Raw genomic sequence first — 18,940 nt, forward strand, 5'->3', positions numbered from 1 at the left:
GAGGCAATAAAATTAGATCCACTATTTAATCACCATTTCCAGTAATCGTTTCATTTTTTAGAAAGTATTGCTGATATTTCTACATATCTTCACAGTGAACAGGTGATAATGAAGATTTTGTCTAGACAGAAGTTAAAGGTTGAATTTTAAACTGAAGTTCTACACAGTGAAAAAAAACCCAACAAAATCAGCAGGTTATTTTCGTCTTAAAGCTTTTTCAAACAAAACAAACCAAAGGTTAAAAAAACCCCAAACAACCAAACTTTATTATTTTGGAAATACAGCCTAACATAAAGTAACTATTTTAAATATGTACTATTAAACAACAGTAAAGATCATTTTGTGGAGACGAAATGAGCATCATCAAGGGCTTTTATAAACTGTCAATACTGCTAGGAGCCGGGTAGCTGCTGTTCAGGACTAACAGTGCACAGCATGTTTGGTGCAGTGTAGATAATTTTTGGTAGAATATACTTATTTACTGCCATAGCAGAAGAAGCAATTAGCTGGCATTTCATGGTGCAGCCTTCCAAGGATAATCCTGAGGCAAGAACAACTCCACCATCAGATGAGACACTGGAAGGAAGTGCAGCTGGGTGCCCTGCAGACCTGCAGATGTGTCAAGCTGCCCCACTTGAGACCCTCTTGAAGGTTTTTCTTATCCATCAGCAGCCTTGCCATTCACAAGTGCTTCTTCTTTTTTATTGCCTCTGCCCTGACAGCCAAGCTCTTGGCACAGATGGTCAGGACCACGATGAGGACTCCAACCAGGAACGTAACCAGAGGCCAGAGGAAGCAGTGCAAGAGGACAGTCTCATCATGGGTGCGCTTCAGCATCACATCATCTGGCCTGTGAAGAGGAGGAACAGAAGAGGGAGAGAATATAAATCAACTCGACATCATCAATTCATCGTAAGTGGAAAGCATCTGCCATGGAAACAATAAAGATGTTTTATTTGCAGCAGTGTTAGAACATGATTAAGAGGACCATTTCATTCACTGCTTCCATGTGCCCCTCTATCACCAGCACTCGTGGCAGGCCACGAGGGCTTTCCGCTTGCAGTGTTTACAGGATAACAAGTTCATTCAGATAAATAAATAAATGAATAAATAAACAGAATTTATACTTTACATCTTCCAGGAGTTGTGGTCCTCACAAACAGCATGAGTCACACTGTGGACTGGAAAACCACTCCAGCAAAAACGTAATACCAGACTGTAGTTATACGCATCCACCTCAAATATCAGACACTGTGCAAAGAGTTTAAATTGCCGTTAAAGCTTCCCTTGTAGCTTTGAGCACTGATGTGTCCACGGAGGAACATAGAGGCTCCTGACAAAGCCCTGGCTGTGTTTTGGCTCTGGATGGAGAGTCAGTCCCTGTCCTCAGCACTGCACTACTATTGGCCCAGGCTAGCCCCCTGCACCAGCAGGTTGGAGTCTGCACAAAACCTATCCTCAGGATGACTCCTGCCCAGTCCCTGGGTGTCAGAGTCTCCCGACTCAGCTCCTTCCAGCAGAGGCTTCTTCAGGAATAAGTCGTGATTTGGTACTGCAAACACCAGCTTCTCAGTGGGCTTGAATATGCTCCTACAGGGACACTTTGGGGAGCCATCACTGAAGATCTGAACACCCCCCATGCCTCCACCAACAGCATCTAATACTCAGTCATGGCTGGGTCTGTGACAGATTTATGCATTTCCAAAGGGAAAAAGAGGGAGGATAATAGCAAGGAGGAGGCACCTCATGAGGTTTGGAAATTCAGCTGTGCCGCATGTCTCAAAAATTGGGTGTCCATCTGACTCTTCCAAGTCTGTGAAGTTTGCTGGGAATTCTGATGGCAGGTTTTCCTCAGCTCTGTCTCTTTCTGCTCTCCCTGCACTTTAACAGTTATTAAATCAGTCCTGTAGCATTCGCATTTAACTGTTGCTTTCCCATCTATAGGCAGAGACACGCAGTCTGCTGGAAAAGTATATGCAAAGGAAGGAAAGAGAGCTTTCCCTATTTAGGAAAATATGTAAGTCTTGGCTTATATTGGTGCTCACTTACATTAAACATTCCCATTCCACGTTGCTTCATCAACACTACCTGACGCTCCTGAGCAACAGACCTAAAATTCTGGCAACCCAGGCTCATCCAGCTGTGTCCTGGGAATTAAGTTCTCCTAACACAGTGGCACATGGGAACAGATACCTGAGCAATGACTTTGCTGTTTCTCCCCCAACAGTTTCATCTTGATCAGAAAGTAGCACTAAGAAAACATTCCATGTAGGGGAAACAAGAAGAAACTCATTTTCCTTCACCAAGAAGTTAATTATTGGAGATGCCTGCAAATCTACAGCAGTTTATCCATCTTTAAGGAGTTAGTGGAGGCAGACTGCCAGGCTATCCCTGAACCCTGAATTTAATTGCACCCTCATTTGCATCTGGGGGTCACTCCCTCGAAACTGCTGTGTGGAGGTTCCTCTGCACTGTGCCAGCCTGCATGTCCCCAAGGCTGGCAGCACCACGCATCTCTGTGTAGTAACGAGCAGAGTCAGACTCTGATTATGAGCAGCTCCAACATATGAAAGTTGAAACTCAGCAACATAAAAAATGATCAAAAGAAACCCAGGTGTATTCAATAGCAGAACACATGAAGTCTGCTCAACCCAAACCCTCCAGACACATAATCAGGCACATGTGGAGACCATAAATTGAGTAAATAATATTAACTTTATGGGCACACACTCACCAGCCTATGCCATATAAATGATGGTATCCAAACAGAAGAATCCTTTCAAAGGAGGTATAGTACTGCTTCCCTCATATTTACTGTACCATCATCTGTGCATAACAGGGTGCTAATTGGCAAGGAGGCCATAAGGAGGCAGCTTTCAATCCTTGCAGTTCTCAGCTTACAACTGAAGTTGATTTTTAAATACTCTTTCTAAAGCAGATACTAATCAAAGATTTCAAAAATAAGAGGCAAGAAAACACACTAGAAAAATGGATTCAGTAAAGAGAAGTGTGGCTGGGGAGTGCAAGATATCATTTTGACTGAAACTTAGATACTTTGGAAAACTTCCGTACCAAAGGTGTCAGAGACAAATGCCAAACACTCATTATAGGTGCAACTGTAACTCTTGCAAGTTAGTAATTTAAAAGAGTTTATGTTTTGGACAAGAGTCAAAGGCCTTTAATGAAACCTCAGGATGAGGTTTGGGTTCAGATGGATATTATTGCTATTCTTAGCTACAGCAAGTTACCCTGTGCAATTCCTACATGGCAGAAGGTGTGCAGCAATTTACCGTCAACTGCTCGCAGTGTCTCTTCAGACAATGCACCAAGTCATGACTGGGTCATCCAAAAATACATCATCAGGTGACTGCTGACATCACATTTAAGACCTTTCTTTAGTGAAGAGGAGGGAGAAGCACTCTTGGAGGGTGACCCAGCACATGGGATTGCTCAGGGACCCTCTGGGATGTAGCCTCTCAGTGCTGACTCTAGGTACCAAAAAATGGTGGGACAAATCTCAGCCTTGCTCTTACTTGATTTGATCTGTGTTGCTATTCCAGAAGAACTACCTTGCTTTCAGCTGCTCTTTATCTTATCCTAAGCTAACTTTGCAGTGCAGATAAGCACTGCTGGTCTCCAGGAGTGGATGAGAAAAGCTAATAAAGACAGACAGCACTGCCAGCAGACAGATTGCATGCTCCTGGATGACAACATCTTGGTTATCTGACTGTAACAGCCCATGGAAACCTATCAAGATCAACTTTGGCAGCTTATAATGCCATTCCTTTGCATTCCCATCAGGACCAGCTCCTCTTTCCTGCATCTGCTGACCTACACAGAGATGTTGCAGGGTGTAGGGGAGAGCACTGGGGAGTGCTGAGGTGGCAGGAAGATGCCACAGAGGATGGGAGCCTGGGCTCAATGGTACACAGTTGAGGAGACTGGGCTAGGTGGTGCCCAATTGAGGGAAGATGGATCTTCCCTGCAGATCCATCACCAGAGCTGACAGAAGTTACAGAAAGTGTTCTGGAAAACACCTTAGAGGGTGTAATGGCAGCAGGTCCCACTGAGACACAACTTTTATAGCAGAGAGAAATACCTGAAAAGGAGTTATTGAAAAAGAAAATGTTTACTATTTTCCTTTACGAGGTAATTCCTTTTACCTCTGCTTTTAAGAGCTGAGATTGCAAACAGTGGCAGATAACAGCTTCCAAAGTGAAGAGAGAAAATCAGCCCTGCTGCACCTTCACCATGCACTGTATGAGACCCTGAGCTTGCCATGCTGCTGCCATAGTTCAGGGCTGCTGCCAGCAGGGAGTGACCCGAGAAGGACCATCCAGACAGAAGAGCCTGACCAGGAAAAACACCCCAACAGCACATGGGTCACACTGAACTTGCAAATCCACAGTGAGAGCAGCCTGGGTAGCAGGCTCCAGGCAGCCAGATGTCCTCTGGAGCAGGAACGCTGCAGCCCTTCCAGCCCTGTGGATCTGTAGAAGATGTGCAGAGGTAACTGTAAGGGTCTGGGGGTCATCATGGCCCACGTGCTGAGCCCTGAAAACGAGATGACTGGATTAATCCCAAGTTTGGAAAAAATGATCGGGAGGCACAAGGGGATCACTGGTATGTCCCATTCCAGCAGCCAGGGACTGGCATGGTGGGCAGTGTGACTGAGGGCCTGGCTAAGTACCTGAAGAATAATCATGCTCATGTTTGTTTTCAGGTGATCTGTGTCAGGCTAAAAACCATAGATGTTTCATATGAGATTCGTACGGTCGAAAACAAAAGACTGGTGAAAAACTAGGAGGTAGAGGGAGTTAGAATCAGAATTAATCAGAAGAATTTAATATAGCAAAGCCACCAGTGATTAATTAACAGGTTAGTCTGCAGAAGCTGGATTTCACTTCTTCCAGCCTGCTTGCTATCCTCATGTGATGGCATCAGTTTAGAAGCAGAGTTCCTGAAGGTGAATTCATGAATTCTCAGGCAGAGCAGAACTGCCACCACCACCTGTGAGAGTCTTAAGGAACTGGCGAGGTTCACAGAGCAGCTCTCCTCCAAGATCTGAGCCTGCACAATGTTTGGGTACACCTCTAGGACAACTCCTAAGCAATCCTGCAATGAACCCTGATGAATAAGGAGCAAAATCTGCTTGTAGAAAGTACTCGGAGCAGCAGTCAGGACTGCAGAAGCCCTGCTTGGCCCGTGAACACATCCTTGATGCTGGGCAGCCCACTGCAGTGTCCTGCTTGGGGCTGAGCTTGTTAGCAAGGCATAACATCAGCCCTCCTCAGGGACCAGCAAAAGCGGGATCTGTCTTCGGCTTTCACTCCCAGGCTTACACAGTGATTAATACAAAAGAGCTGCCCCACAAGTTTTTGAATCAGAACTATGCATACAGAGATGTTTGTCTTGCCAAGCACAGATGGAGAGCACCACCGATAGAGCAAAGTCACTAACAGTGAGCCACTGGGCAAGAGAGAGACCTAGTGGGACAAAAGGGGGAACAAATCTGAATAGTTTCAGGTGCTGCTCGAGACCTGGTTCCGCTGGAAACAGCAATGGCCACTGTGAAGTACAACCTCCACTGCCCAGGAGCTCACAGGTTGAGCTTTGCTGGAAGCCCCCACAGCATCTCTCCCATGGTGCTGAGGCAGTGGAGCTGACCCCAAAGGAGGTATGTCATGCCTGGAAATGTGTTTCTTTTCCCTGTGAAAATCAGCAGGGAAATAATAATAAAGATATTTCCTTGTCCCTGCAAGTATAGTGCCCAGCAGCTCACAAGGTGAAAGAATGAACAAACTAAAAACAACCCTAAGGAAATCTCTACCTTTAGCCTGAAAACACACCATTCTCCTTTCACTGAACAGACAAGGACAGAGGAATTCTGTTTTCATTGCTAAAAGGTGAGACCAGTACTTATTTTTAGCAGGACTTCGAGCTTAGGGCTGGAGCCCTGTGGGGCTCTGACCAGGGTTAACTTGATTAGTTGTTGCATGATGCAACGCATCCCTGTTAGGTGCTGCCAAGCAGTCCAAACAGACACTTGGTAAAGTATGTCTTCATCAGAGCCTTCAGAGCAATTAGTGAATGTCATGGGAAGAACTGCAGTGCAGGATTACCAAGAAGTCATGTAGGACCAAAATTTACAGGCACATAAACTTTTCAGTCATCACTTCTGCACCACACCATGCAATTTATGAAACACAGCAAAAGTGGACAGAGATGAGGGCATGGGATGGGGGAATCTTAGAAATATTTTTTGTATTCAAACAATCTGGATTTAAAGATGTTTTCAATCTGCACACACTTATTTTTCCCAGAATTATTCATATCCTTTCACTATGACAAGCACTCATCAGTATATTTTCCCCTATTGTTGCAAGACACAGAGATCCTCAGCTGGAACAGCTGCACGTGGGGGCAAAACTACATCTTACTAACAGTAAAGTCCTTTCCCTCTCAGCCCTGAGCACTGTTCCACAGGTTATACAGCAAAAGAAAGGGTAGGAAATAGCAACACCCTCTTCTGACTGGGAGGAATTAATTTAGGAAACTTTGTGAAGTACTAGAGCACACTGAGATTTCTGTTCCATCATTTATGAACGAGCAGCCCTACTACCAGAGCATCTTTGGCTTCTGCAGATAATTATTCCCAGATAAATGGCCTACAGGGTATCCCAACACCATACAGGTGGGAACTAATCACCAGACAGTGTTTGCTTTTCAAATCTCAGGTGGATTTCTGTACAGCATCCTGAAGCAAACACAGAGAAGTATAAAGCATGGCTGGCTCATCTGCTGCACTGCGGCAAAGAAACCACAGAGCGTACTTGCCATACTGGATGAATCCAGAGTTAAAAAGCAATAATGCCACATAAATGAGCCACTAATAACAAGTGACATACGTTGATATGTTGCTCTATGTTTCTCTGCACGGCATGGACTGAGGGGACTGAGGGGTCTGAGGTGATGGAGATCTTGGGTGTTCTGTTTTTGTTCTTGTTAATGTCAATGAGACTGGAATGTGAAGAAACTAAGTGACAGGGTTTCCCCCATCCCACATGTTCCTGCAGGCCTCCCACTTCAGGGCATGTAGCTGTGGCCCTTGTCTGCAAGCAGTCATGACTACAGACCCCCTGGGACATGGTGTGAGATCCAGAACACTGAAGCAGTAGAGCTCAGTGCCTTCTCAAACAGGCAACAGCTTGAGAACTTTATCTGAATATGTCACTTATTTTGTGCTCTGAAAAAGTGGGAGTTGGTTTCTGCTGGGCAGGGCTCCCTTCAGACTGAAGTATCATCATGCCAACAGACAGGCTCCTTCACCAGAGGTCTGGAAAAGCCACTTTCTCATGCAGCTTGACCATTCGAACCAAAGCTAACCAGAAGAGACTTGGACGCTAAAGCTAAGTGCCTACAGTGGCAAAGCAAAACCTTGCTTTCCAGTGAAGTGCTGAGCTTCCAGTTAAGCTGTGCTCTGGTTCTCTAAGATCTGTGTCAGACAGCTAGTTTTGTTGGGCCTCTCTAGTTATATTAACTGAGAATGATTGAAATTGCTAAGTCTGCTTCTCACCCCTTTTGTGTAACTTCTAACTGTACAAATGGCATCACTTGTTCTTTTCAAAGCAGCCTGTTGAAATGTGCCCCACCAAACTGAAGGGAGGTCTTGCCTAACAGTGCCCTCCTCATGTGGCAACAATTGTGAGAATGATGCTGATTTAAGTTCAATGAAGAGGGGATGATGTTCATTCATTGCTGAGATATTTACCTAAAATTTTACTCTTCTGTTTCAAAAGGGAGTATTAATATTGCAAATACTACTTACTTTAAGGAACCCACCACTATATTCAGTATGTTATATACTGACACAGAGAGTTAGCTCATCCACATAGTTAAAAAAATAGTGACAGGAAATACACACATTTTATCATGAAGTGAACAGATTTTCCCCTCAGTTTGTATGCTTTTTACTTCTTCACAAATTATTTAGTCATTGTAAATCTAAAAGTATATTTAAGCAACCACATTCCTAGTCAGCAAAACTTATCTCTCAAAGCTCATTCCCATCTCCAGAAGAAAATAAATGGTGTACGCATTTCAGCTTAGACTTTCTTCAAGTATCTATGGCAGCAAGCCTCCTTTCTGCTGTAAATAAATTGTTGTATGGTCAGCAAAAGGCAGTGTTTCAAGGCAGACGTCGCATTTGGCAAGAACATTTAACAGTAATAGGATACAGCAACTATAAGGAAAAACCCTTGTCTGAGTGCTGCACAATTCCTTAGTGTCAGCCTACATAAAAGACAACCAAAAAAATGTTGCTTCACCTACAGATGTGATGCGAGAACCAGCTCTGGACACTGGCCACCTAGGAGCCTGCACCTGAGCAGATCACCCTAAGCTCCTTTGCAGGAGAGAAATAAACATCTCTGGGCATCTGACCTACATTAGGTATTTATTTTTGGCTAAGATGAAAGGCTCCTACTTGTCCCCACTGACTGTAAAAGCTAACCTTCACAGCATCTTGTCCTACCACCTCAGGTGACTTCTGGCCATGACATCTCCTGCAGAAGCTCCCATGTTTCTGACTATCCTGCTCACTCAGGCAGTGCCGCTGCAGGCCCCCAGTCTCAGCTGGGGAATTAGCAGCACTTGCCTGCCCAGAGATGCCAAAGTCATCACTCGGCTCCTGATTAGCAGTCCTAAGCATCGGCACATTGTGGACCAAAGCAGCTCCCAAGTAGGTCCCTGCCAGGCCTGATGTCACTGCACAGTACGCCCTAAATTTTAACCTCTGCATTCTGTAGACAGTGCTTCTTTCCCCGCTATAAGAAATAACTCAGGTTTTCTACATAGTATTGGTGGTTTCCCTCTGCAAAAAGTTAACCAGGGACAGCAGACTATCAGGTTGGGCATACTGACCACGTCTACCATCTCTCAGGGAGGGGGACAACAATCGAAGCCAGCCTAAGACAAACCTGAAGCCCCCAAGGCACTCAAGAGGCCACCCACAGGAGAGTTAGGCATCTCTCCACCTGCCACCCTGCTTCAGCTCCTCCAAGGTCCTAGCACACTCTGGCACTCATTTGCCTCCTGTGTGCCATAATAAACTTAAACAGCTGATGCCAACACTCCCACACTGAGCCCTGAATTGCACCTGCAAGCCCCAAGCTATTCCCACCTAGGTCTTCCTCATCTGTTTAACTTCCAAGTGCTGGTGGAGTAGGACCAACCTCCTCCTTTAGTCCCTGCTGTGGCAGATACTTATTTGAGCGCTTAACTCAGCAACCAAGAACAGCCTCCCCAGCTCTCAAAATTACTCATGCTGATCAAATTAAGCACGTGTCATATGCCTCCAGAATTGGAGTCTGAACCCCATAAAACCCTGGCTGATCCAGAGATCTTAAATACTATTTTTCATCTCCCTGTCTACATGGACCTATCATTCCAATCATTGCTGTTCTCGCAAGTCCTCCCAGCAAGCCTGAACACTGTGGTAACCTTTTGAGAATAGCACATCATTGTCAGAAAGAGATAGGCAAAAGGATTCCCTCCCCCTTCTCTTTCCACAGGAAAGGAAGGAGACCACACCTTATACTCATGTAAGTCACATTAACATCAGTAGTAAAAGTAAGAATTGAAACAGAAGAGGAGATGCTTTAAGTTACAAGTTTCTACTCTGCAAGCATGTATGAAAACTGGCAGTTCTGTGAACGTTTATTACACATATCTGATTCATAAATCCTCTATGAACACAATCCCTGGGTTGGTTTGCACTATTTACTGATCTCCCCTTTTCTTCCAGCCCTCATGAACACGGTAGGATTTCTCTTCCATGGACGGAAGAAGCATTAATATCCAAACCAGAAATTTGCCACATAAGTGTTAAAAGCCAAGATGCTTTTTTTGCCATAAAATGACATGTTTTTAAGGGAAACTTTCCTCAGAGTTTTGTATTTTTACTTCAAGTGGTAAAAACTCTTCCATTTTCTATGTAGCTTTTCATCAATGGAGTCATCTTGCAAAGTTCTGCACTGAACTCTGTATGATGAACCACATCACTCTATGGCTGTGTATGTTTGTACATATGCATGCATTTATGTATGTTTTCAAACAGATCTAGTGGACAGCTGTAAAACAGATGCATAAGCACTTCTGCTATGCAAATGTAGATTACTCACCTCAAGTGCTGGTTAAAATAGCACGTAAATGGTTGTGAACCCACTTTCTTCTTCCAGTATTTCTGCTTGTACGTGACATTCTCAGAGTTCTCCTGGTCGTCTCTTGTGCAGGGAGGGATGTACGAACACTGCCAACACACGTTGCAAAACAGAGTTACTTCTGTGTTCAGGAACACAGGACATCGCTTTCTGTGCATTTTCCTCATAATAACAGTGTGACTGAAATAAGCAAAGAGTAAGATTAAGCTTCACTGAAACAAAAAAGAAAAGTTAGTTGAACTTTACTTCAATTGCCAGTTACTCCCTGCAGGTACTGGAAAAGAATATGCCCCCATTCAGAAACAAAATAAAGTCTTTATCTTGTTTTGTTCTGTTACCAAACCAACCTGCTACAAAACACCTTGGGGTTTTGTGTGATGAATGTAAAAATGATCATTTAATTTTGCCATATTCCTAGCCCGCTGCATGGATTAGATCTGAATTACTTCCTATTTTCAGTGAGGCACATAACTGCAAGTTTTGTTTAGCACCATGCTAATAACCAAAATATTCCATCAGGCTTTCCAAGATGATGAAATATCTGATATGTGGCTGATATCCACTGGCAAAAGACAGGTATTCTTTCACTGTTACAACATGGGGAAACAAGCAGAGAAAGTTCAAAGCCCCACTTTAGCAGAAAGGCTCAGCAGAAGTCCACAAGGGTTGAGTGTGCAGCTGAGCTATCTCCAGATTTCACCCTCAGACATCTGCTTCAAAGCCCAAAGAGATCAAAGGAAGCTCCTGCCCCAGCTTGGGGCTGGGTTTTCAGAGACTCCAGTCTGGGTCACACACAAAACACACACCTTGTTTCCACTTCCCATCTCTGACACACCACCCTCCCTCCTAGCCACAGGGAGCTGAACAATTAAAACCAGATAGTCCACTGAATCCAACTTTGGTAGTAGCAGGATCTCAGTGTCCAAGCACAAACCCTCCTATTTTCCCAGGCGTTGCTACGGGAGATCATTACAGGAGATGTTGAACCAAACTGAGTAACACAGCTTAACTAGTCCTTGGAAAACAACAAGGCTTTTCACCCTGGAGGGCACATGGACAGCAAGACTCTGGGTGCACACACAGATTTTTAATTCCTTTAAAACTGGAAGCTGCAAGCAGAAAAATGTGACTGTGAAGGTGGCTGAAAAGACTCTTACATAGCTAGGATGAGGAAGGAGGAGGTGCAGGTGAAGCCCCTAAAAGGATCCCCCCATATGATCACATCAGTTTCTTCATAGCACCCTGAAGGCAATAACAGCAAGGAGAGAGATATATCCTCTCTAACCTGAAAATAAAGATAAACATGACTCACTGCCTGTGAGTGCTTCCTCTCCCTCTCCATCTGCTGAGGTTTCGCAGGGTCCTACCATGTCCTCCACTGCGTGCTATACGCAAGCTGTACAGACCTACAAGTCCATCTCCACCATATAACAGCTTGAGTCTTCACCGTTCTAGGGGGAAGGGTGAAATATCAGGCTCTTATTGGCCTGACCATGTACATTCTGATCAGTTCTGTCAGCACTTACAATGCTGCCAGTAGCTTCCATTCTTCAGACTGGAAGAATCCACAAGGTCCTGTTTGTGGCTTCCAAGGTGAAACTTGCCTTTTTCATACACAAGGGCCCCTGTTTTCACATGGGCCCACAGCTCGTGTTGCCATGGCACAGAGCTCCCATTAGTTCCCTGTTCAGATGGCTCTAAACAGGGATTTTCCCACTGTTGATCACAAGGGACAGAAATAAGCAGCAACACCACTCTGCTCCAGGAACCAGAACACAGGATTTATCACATGCAGTTATTTCCACCTTTGATAATATTCCTTAGCTGGCAGTGGTTTTGGTTTCATTGTGTACTTTGGAAGCATCAACCATGCTCCTCTTTCGTCCATGCTCCCAGTGAACAAACACATCTATGCAGCAGCTGGATGGAGTCAACAGATTTGGCACTCTTCCCTCTTCTCTTTTAAATGTTTCTTCCTCGTGGCTGAGCCTCCTCATCCTCTTCTATGAAAGAGTGACCACCCCACCACTCCACTGCTGGCCAAACTTTCTCTGGATTTTTCAGAGACCTTCCACCTCCTTCAAATATTACATGAATCCTTCCAAAAGTTCACAACCTGGTGAACTATTTTTTGTCCCCACCCTGAGTTTCAGGCTTAGAAACAACTGCAGAGTTCTCTTTTCCCAAGAGATGTCCATCTGAATGGACAAGTAGCAAGCTGTAGCAGTATCCAAAGCACAGTTCCATCACAGAGAACTTCTCAATTTTTTACATCAGTCCCCGCACTTTTGACTCAATGTCATAGAATAGTTAGGGTTGGAAAGGACCTTAAGATCATCTGGTTCCAACCCCCCTGCCATGAGCAGGGACACCACACACTAAACTATGTCGCCCAAGGCTCTGTCCAACCTGGCCTTGAACACTGCCAGGGTTGGAGCATTCACAACTTCCTTGGGAAGTTATTAAAAAAGTAGTTTTTCAGGACAGGGATTTTGCTTGGTTTTGAGGATGTAAGGAGGCCCACAGACAGCTTCCACAACCAACACACCCATCTTCCGCCATGCCAAGGCAAGACAGTATATAGGAGTACCGCTAATGCCTATGGAAGACACACCTGCAAGTTAGGAACAACAGCAAATACGCTCTCTGTAACTCAAACTTCATACCACTCTTTGCACGAGTAATCCCAGTGACAGCTAACAGAAAGCATGCTGGATTCATTTCCATATCTTTATCTTCATGTGGAAAACACAAAGGAGACACCCTGGGACTTGCAGTAAATCAATGGGATTTATTGCTTGAGCCTGTGGAGGATTAACAGTCTTGAAAGGGAAGTGGCTCCTGCTCAAGGTGAAATATTCATCATATGAATCCCAAGGCTCACCCTGAAACATCTTCTCAATGTGATGAAGGGTTTGAGCCATAGTGAGCACCCAAAGTCCAACTCCAAAGTGAACATACTGCCTGCTGCACATGAACTGCAGCTTGTTTTCTTCCCCAGGAGTCCAGCACAGTTCCCACCAACCTGACATCCATTTTTGCCCCTTCTGATCCACATGGGTCATGGATCTCTCTTTTCTCAGACTCCCAAACACACTTCCTGGGGACTTTGCTTGACCAACTGTATCACCCTCCAAAGCACAGTCAGCAGGCGGATAAAAGGGAATCATAACCTGGCAACTTTTGCTGCCATGAGTTGATGGATGAACCTGAAATGACCTCCTGCTTTGGCAACAGGCAGTTTCTGAAAGGTTAATTCTGCAGTCCTCCCCCACGAGACACGGCATGAAATCCTGCCATCAAAACATAAATAAATGCCAAGTGTTTGAAAGCAAGCTGGGATGCCTTGTGCTCCATCGCAGCTCATGCAACAACATCCATTTTCAGTTTAAGTGTCCCACCCTGTATTTCTTTGGTTTATTTTTTCCCCTTGCACAAGTTGCAATGAAATTGGAGAACAGCTCTTAAGATTAGACATTCAGAATAAATCTAATGGAGCCAAGGTCTTCTCAGCGGATCTATTGGTTCACGGTGCTATAATCGCACTTCCTACGCTATGTCATAGCAACGATAAAATTGTTATGTAATTCAAATACAGACTCAATTACACAGCTCAAAGTCAGTATCAGGCTAACAATATTCCCCCTTCAATCAGAGCCAGTGTTTGGATAAATGAGTCAGGATTCAATTCAGTAAAAACGTCAGCGAGTAACTAATATACCTTTACACTGAGGTTTTGCAAGATTTGCATCTGTGTTTGCTGCTGGATGCCCCCACTCCAGTTTCTCTGCAGATGCCTGGGAAGATTCCTGGTCCTTCTGAACACTTCATCAGAGCAGATATTCTTCTGTATCATGGAGAAGGGACAGACGCATGAACTCCTGACCATGGTTTATCTTCCAGGTTGCATCTCATGCTTTTCAAAGCAATTCAGTCACATTTTTATGAAAAGAAAGTCAGATTTGGTAGGCTCTGCAGGAAGCTGCCTCAAGCCTGGAAGACACTATCTACAAGACAAGACCAAGAACGTCTCAAATGCAAATGGACATAAGAGGCCAAAGCAGAAGCAAGTCAGCCCATCAGAAGACAAACCCGTGGCACTAAGAAGCAAGTCTTCAGCCTCAGTCTCCAAGTGACTTGTCAAGGACCATCCTCCTGGCTGCTGGAGAACTATGGGATACAGCAAGTACCATTTGCTTGGCACAGCAGAGAGCCCCCATACTGTGTGCTGTGCAGGTTGGGAAGCTTGTCGTGAAATGAAGGAGTGGAAAGGACACTCTAAGTAAGTATAATTGCAAAATTACAATGCATCACTAAAGCCAACAATTTCCAACTCCTGATCTCCAAGTGTATGTGGTTTGTGTGGCAAGGTTTTGGTAGTGAGGGGATTACAGAGGCTTCCCCTCTTTCTGATAGAGCCAGTGCCAGATGGCTTCAAGACAGACCCATCAGTGATGGTGGTAGCACCTCTGGGATAACATACTTAGGAAGTGGGGAAAAGCTGCTGGGAAAGAGCAACCAGACGAGAGGAGTGAGACTGTGTGAGAGCAACAGCTCTGCAGGCACCCAGGTCAGTGCAGAAGGAGGGGTGGAGGTGCTGGAGGTGCTGCAGGCACCAGATTCCCCTGCAGCCTGTGGTGCAGCCCATGGCGAGGCAGCTGTGCCCCTGCAGCCCATGGAGGTCCATGGTGGAGCAGATCTCCACCTGCAGCCTGTGGAGGTCCCCACGCCAGAGCAGAGGGATGCCCAAAGGAGCTGTGAACCCGTGGGAAGCCTGTGCTGGAACAAACTCCTGGTAGGACCTGTGGCCCCGTGGAGAGAGGAGCCCACACTGGAGCAGGTTTGCTGCAGGACTGGTGACCCTGCATCACAAGTTGAGCCCAGGAAGAAGGGAGGGGAGGGGTGGGGGAAGATGTTTTAAGATTTGGTTTTATTTCTCATTGCCTCACTCTGATTTGATTGGCAATAAATTAAATTTCCCTGATGTGGGTCTGTTTTGCCCATAATGGTAAATGGTGAGGGAGCTCTCCCTGTCCTTATCTCGACCCATGAACCTTTTGTTGTATTTTCTTTTCCCTGTTCAGTTGAGGAGGGAGAGTGATGGAACAGCTTTGGTTTGGGCACTTGGGATCCAGCCAGGGTCAACCCATCACACCAAGCAACATATGAGCTTCTCCTAGCTTTGTGTGTGATCATCTCTGCATGTTACTGGGTTATCTTCAGGGCTTGGAAAGGAGGAAGTGCTGACACAACCATCCCACCATAGCAGAAGATGAGCGGAGGGACTCGCTCCATTATTATAAAACAATGTCTCCCTCCCAGCTGACTGTACCAAGAGAGCTGGAGCTGAGCATTGCAGTTGGTTTTCACCTGCATCCATCAGCACAAACAAACCCACCAGGAGTGATCAAACCCTCAACCCCTCACAGAAGTTCAGGGCAGAGAAGGGCACCCCAAGCAAGACAGGAGGGTGGTGGGGCTTAGGGATTTACCTAAAAAACTGCTAGACAGTGTCTGCAGCATTTGCCCGTCAAGGGCTTCCACCTGAAGACAGATCTGATGCTTCACCAGATGCAGCAGACCCTCACAAAATTACTGTAGAGTTGGGCATATTTTGTTACTAAACCCCTTCCATGATGGGTCATACTTAAGAGAGTCCAAAACCCCAAACCAGTTCTGTTTACAAGTACACAGAAGCAGTAACAGTACATCACCTTGTCAGGATGAGCGGTTACAGAAAGAAGCATGGCAGGAGCACGCACGGATGCAGAGCACAGACAAGGAGCTGCAGCTGGCTGCTCTGCTCCTCTGCCCAGGGATGGGGAGAAATGGGTCCTGCTGCACAGCTGCTAACATCAGGCTCACCAGTCACTGCCCTAAAAGTTTCTGCAACAGCACAATGGGCAAGTTCTTCTGGCCCTACAGTTGAAGTGTAGAAAGGGAAAAGTCTCAAGAGACAGAGAGCAGATCTTTTTAGCAGCTGATGTGCTCTCCTGTCATTTTACCCAGCCAAACCTGTAGCCTCATCCCTGCACTGGCTCTGTGAGCTGCTGAGGGACTTGATGGCCAGAACGATAGTGACAAATTGACTTTGGAATTAATCTCCCTTAAGCCTTATCTCAGCGATTATTATTCTATGAAGGCAGCTGAAGAAAGGCACTGTTGCTCCACTGAAATTCCTTCTTCTGAGACAACAAGGAAAAAAAAGGGGAAAAAAAAAAAAGAAAAAAGAATTACCCAAATCACTCATACTGAATATAAATGTAATCATGCTTGGTGCTTCATATATACATTTCTGGATTAACTCTGACCCAGCTATATATAATCTTTTAAGAGCTAAAGTGAATCCTGGGCTGTACAATGATGCGATTAACTTAGGAAGCAAGAAGGAAAAAGAAAATTAATTTCTTTTTCCTAGCAGCTAGACCTCGCTAGAACAGCCAGATCTGAGCTGCCAATGTGGTTACACACCAGCCCACTGCTACAGAAAGTAGGAGACTTTTAGTCTGGCACACTGGGGACTTTTGGAGCAGAGTTCAGCTGCCAACTGATTCAGTATTGTGTGTTGTAAGGAGCCTGAACTATGCTTTTTCTGTGCTATTGATTTACCAGGAAAAATTGCTACGCACAAAGAGAAGCAGCTGAACAGAGTGTAAAATTTAAACACTGTTCAAAACAAAATTGGTCATTTTTTTTTTTCTCCAGTTAGTTGGAGCTGATAAGCATGTTGTATGTCTGATCGCATGAACACAAGCAAGTATGCTGCAAGAACGCGATGGATACAGGAAGAGTTAAATGGCTCCCCTAAGTGTTCATTCATAAATACAGACTGGATCCCAAGTATTAAATCCAGCAGATTCCTACTCTGTTGCTATGACTGACCTATTTCAGTGTAAAATCCTGAGAGCTTTTAAAGACGGTGTGACTTCAGGACAGAAATTACAAAGAAAATCAGCTCCATAGGCTGAGAAAAACTAGGGAAAAAAGGGAAAACCGAAGCAATATCTATACATGCTTCATTCCCTTAAAAGGGTAGGTTTTCCTAATGCGACCTAAACAACTTTTCTTCTTATTCTATATTGGGTTTACATAAGCTTCTTAAGGTATGGAAAAAAATCAGACTACACTTTTTTTCCATTCGTTTTCCACTTAGTTAAATTCAACTACCGGAGAATGTGGTTACATCAAAAAATACATCGTTTCTGCTTGGTCTCATCTAGTGAATCAGATTTAATCCTCAGCAATCACTATCCCAGGGTAAACAGCCCACACCTAGAGATGCAAGGTGCAAGCTAGAGCAAACGGATTGGATTTGTAAGAGCATGCGAGTGCAACGCGCTGCCAACACACAGCCCTGTGTTTATTAGTTGTTAAATAAAACATAGGCTTCTGAGTGACATTTGCAGGCATCGCTTCTGAAGCTCTGGGTGCCTCCCTGCAGAAACTGCAGCCCAGCCACTGGAGAGGTGCAATCTTCCTTTTCCCACCAGAATTCCAGGAAGGCAGGAGAAGATGGGATCAAGAAGTAAAACCAAAACACCCCAACTGCTCAGAGAGACGCTGTGGTCACAGCCCAGTTTGGATACCTGCGCTGAAACTAAGGATCTGCAGGAGCTGCTAAACCCAGGTGTGCTTGTGGCACTGCTCACCTCCCATCTCCCACACCTCACCTCCCACCCCTCCCATCCCTGCTGGAGATGGCCTCAACGGGGCTGTGGGGCCATGCTCAGGGACAACCACACTGCACCCTCTGCAGCAGTACAGTGTCACCACCATCACAATAATGGCTTTTCCCCTGCATTTCACCACCTACCCACTGCTCGCCTGAAGACTGAGAGAAGTTGAGGGAAGTGCTGGTGCTGGGACTGCTGGGGAGCTCACAGTGCACATTTCCGCACCCACAACCCGCTCTGCAGAGCCTGGCAGCAGTACCCCCAGGGAAAGGAGAAGTTTGCAAAGCTTCCCCACAGGCCAATTCATCCACTTTGCCACCAGGCACCATCCAGCGCTGCAGCTTCATTGCTCGCTGCTCCTGAGTGGTGGCAACAGTTTAATCCAAATCCTGTCATACTTCTCATCCTGCTTCTCACTCTGCTGATTTTTGCCTTGGCCACCCTTCCAAGCCCACAAGCTGCCAAGGGGGACAAAGCAACCCGTGAACCTACACTGAGTTTGCAACTTAATCCAAAAGACAGATCCACACCGGTGTAACTGTGGCTGTGGAGATGTGAGACGGTGCATCCCAAACTGGACATGAAAGTCTGCTGCCCAGCCCCTGTGCACAGACCCCTACGCTGTGCTTAGCATGACCCTTGGTACTGCACTACAGCCACATCTCAGATGAAGAGATGAAATTTCCTTTTCTAATACACTCCTGATTTCAGCTTCTTTCAGGAGGTGGATTCTGCCACATGTTTTATTTTCTGGAAACTGCTTAGCAGAATCTCCCCTGCTCAGGCAGTGTGCTGGCAAGGGGAGCTTTACTGAGCATGAAAAGAAAAAGGAGAAAGCAGGATAACTGCCTCTATAGAAAAAAGCACAAGTCACACATTGCCTTCAGACTACCCTAGTTTGCTGGAAGATGCAACTTTAAAGACGCTTCCATTCGGTCTGTTTTCATGTGGGTGATGGAGAAGTTTAAGAATTAAAAGAGCACAGAGGAAACTTCTGTTCCAGCACAGCCTCTCCCCAGCGCCCCGCCCGGAGCAGCCGCGTTACAC

At 45.4% G+C, this 18,940-nt stretch overlaps 1 protein-coding gene across 1 annotated transcript in view; it reads right to left on the reverse strand.

The window, feature by feature from the left end:
* Nucleotides 1-681: 681 nt before the first annotated feature.
* KCNMB4 (potassium large conductance calcium-activated channel, subfamily M, beta member 4) overlaps nucleotides 682-18,940 on the reverse strand; it is a gene marked incomplete at its 5' end in the record, with an annotated part of 18,707 nt that continues 448 nt past the window's right edge. Inside the window, 2 exon segments of the mRNA XM_010015824.1 lie at nucleotides 682-850; nucleotides 10,182-10,309. Of these exon segments, the coding sequence (XP_010014126.1) occupies nucleotides 682-850; nucleotides 10,182-10,309 (297 nt within the window).

Source organism: Nestor notabilis, unplaced genomic scaffold, assembly GCF_000696875.1.
Source record: "Nestor notabilis isolate BGI_N333 unplaced genomic scaffold, ASM69687v1 scaffold2966, whole genome shotgun sequence".
NCBI lineage: Eukaryota > Metazoa > Chordata > Aves > Psittaciformes > Psittacidae > Nestor > Nestor notabilis.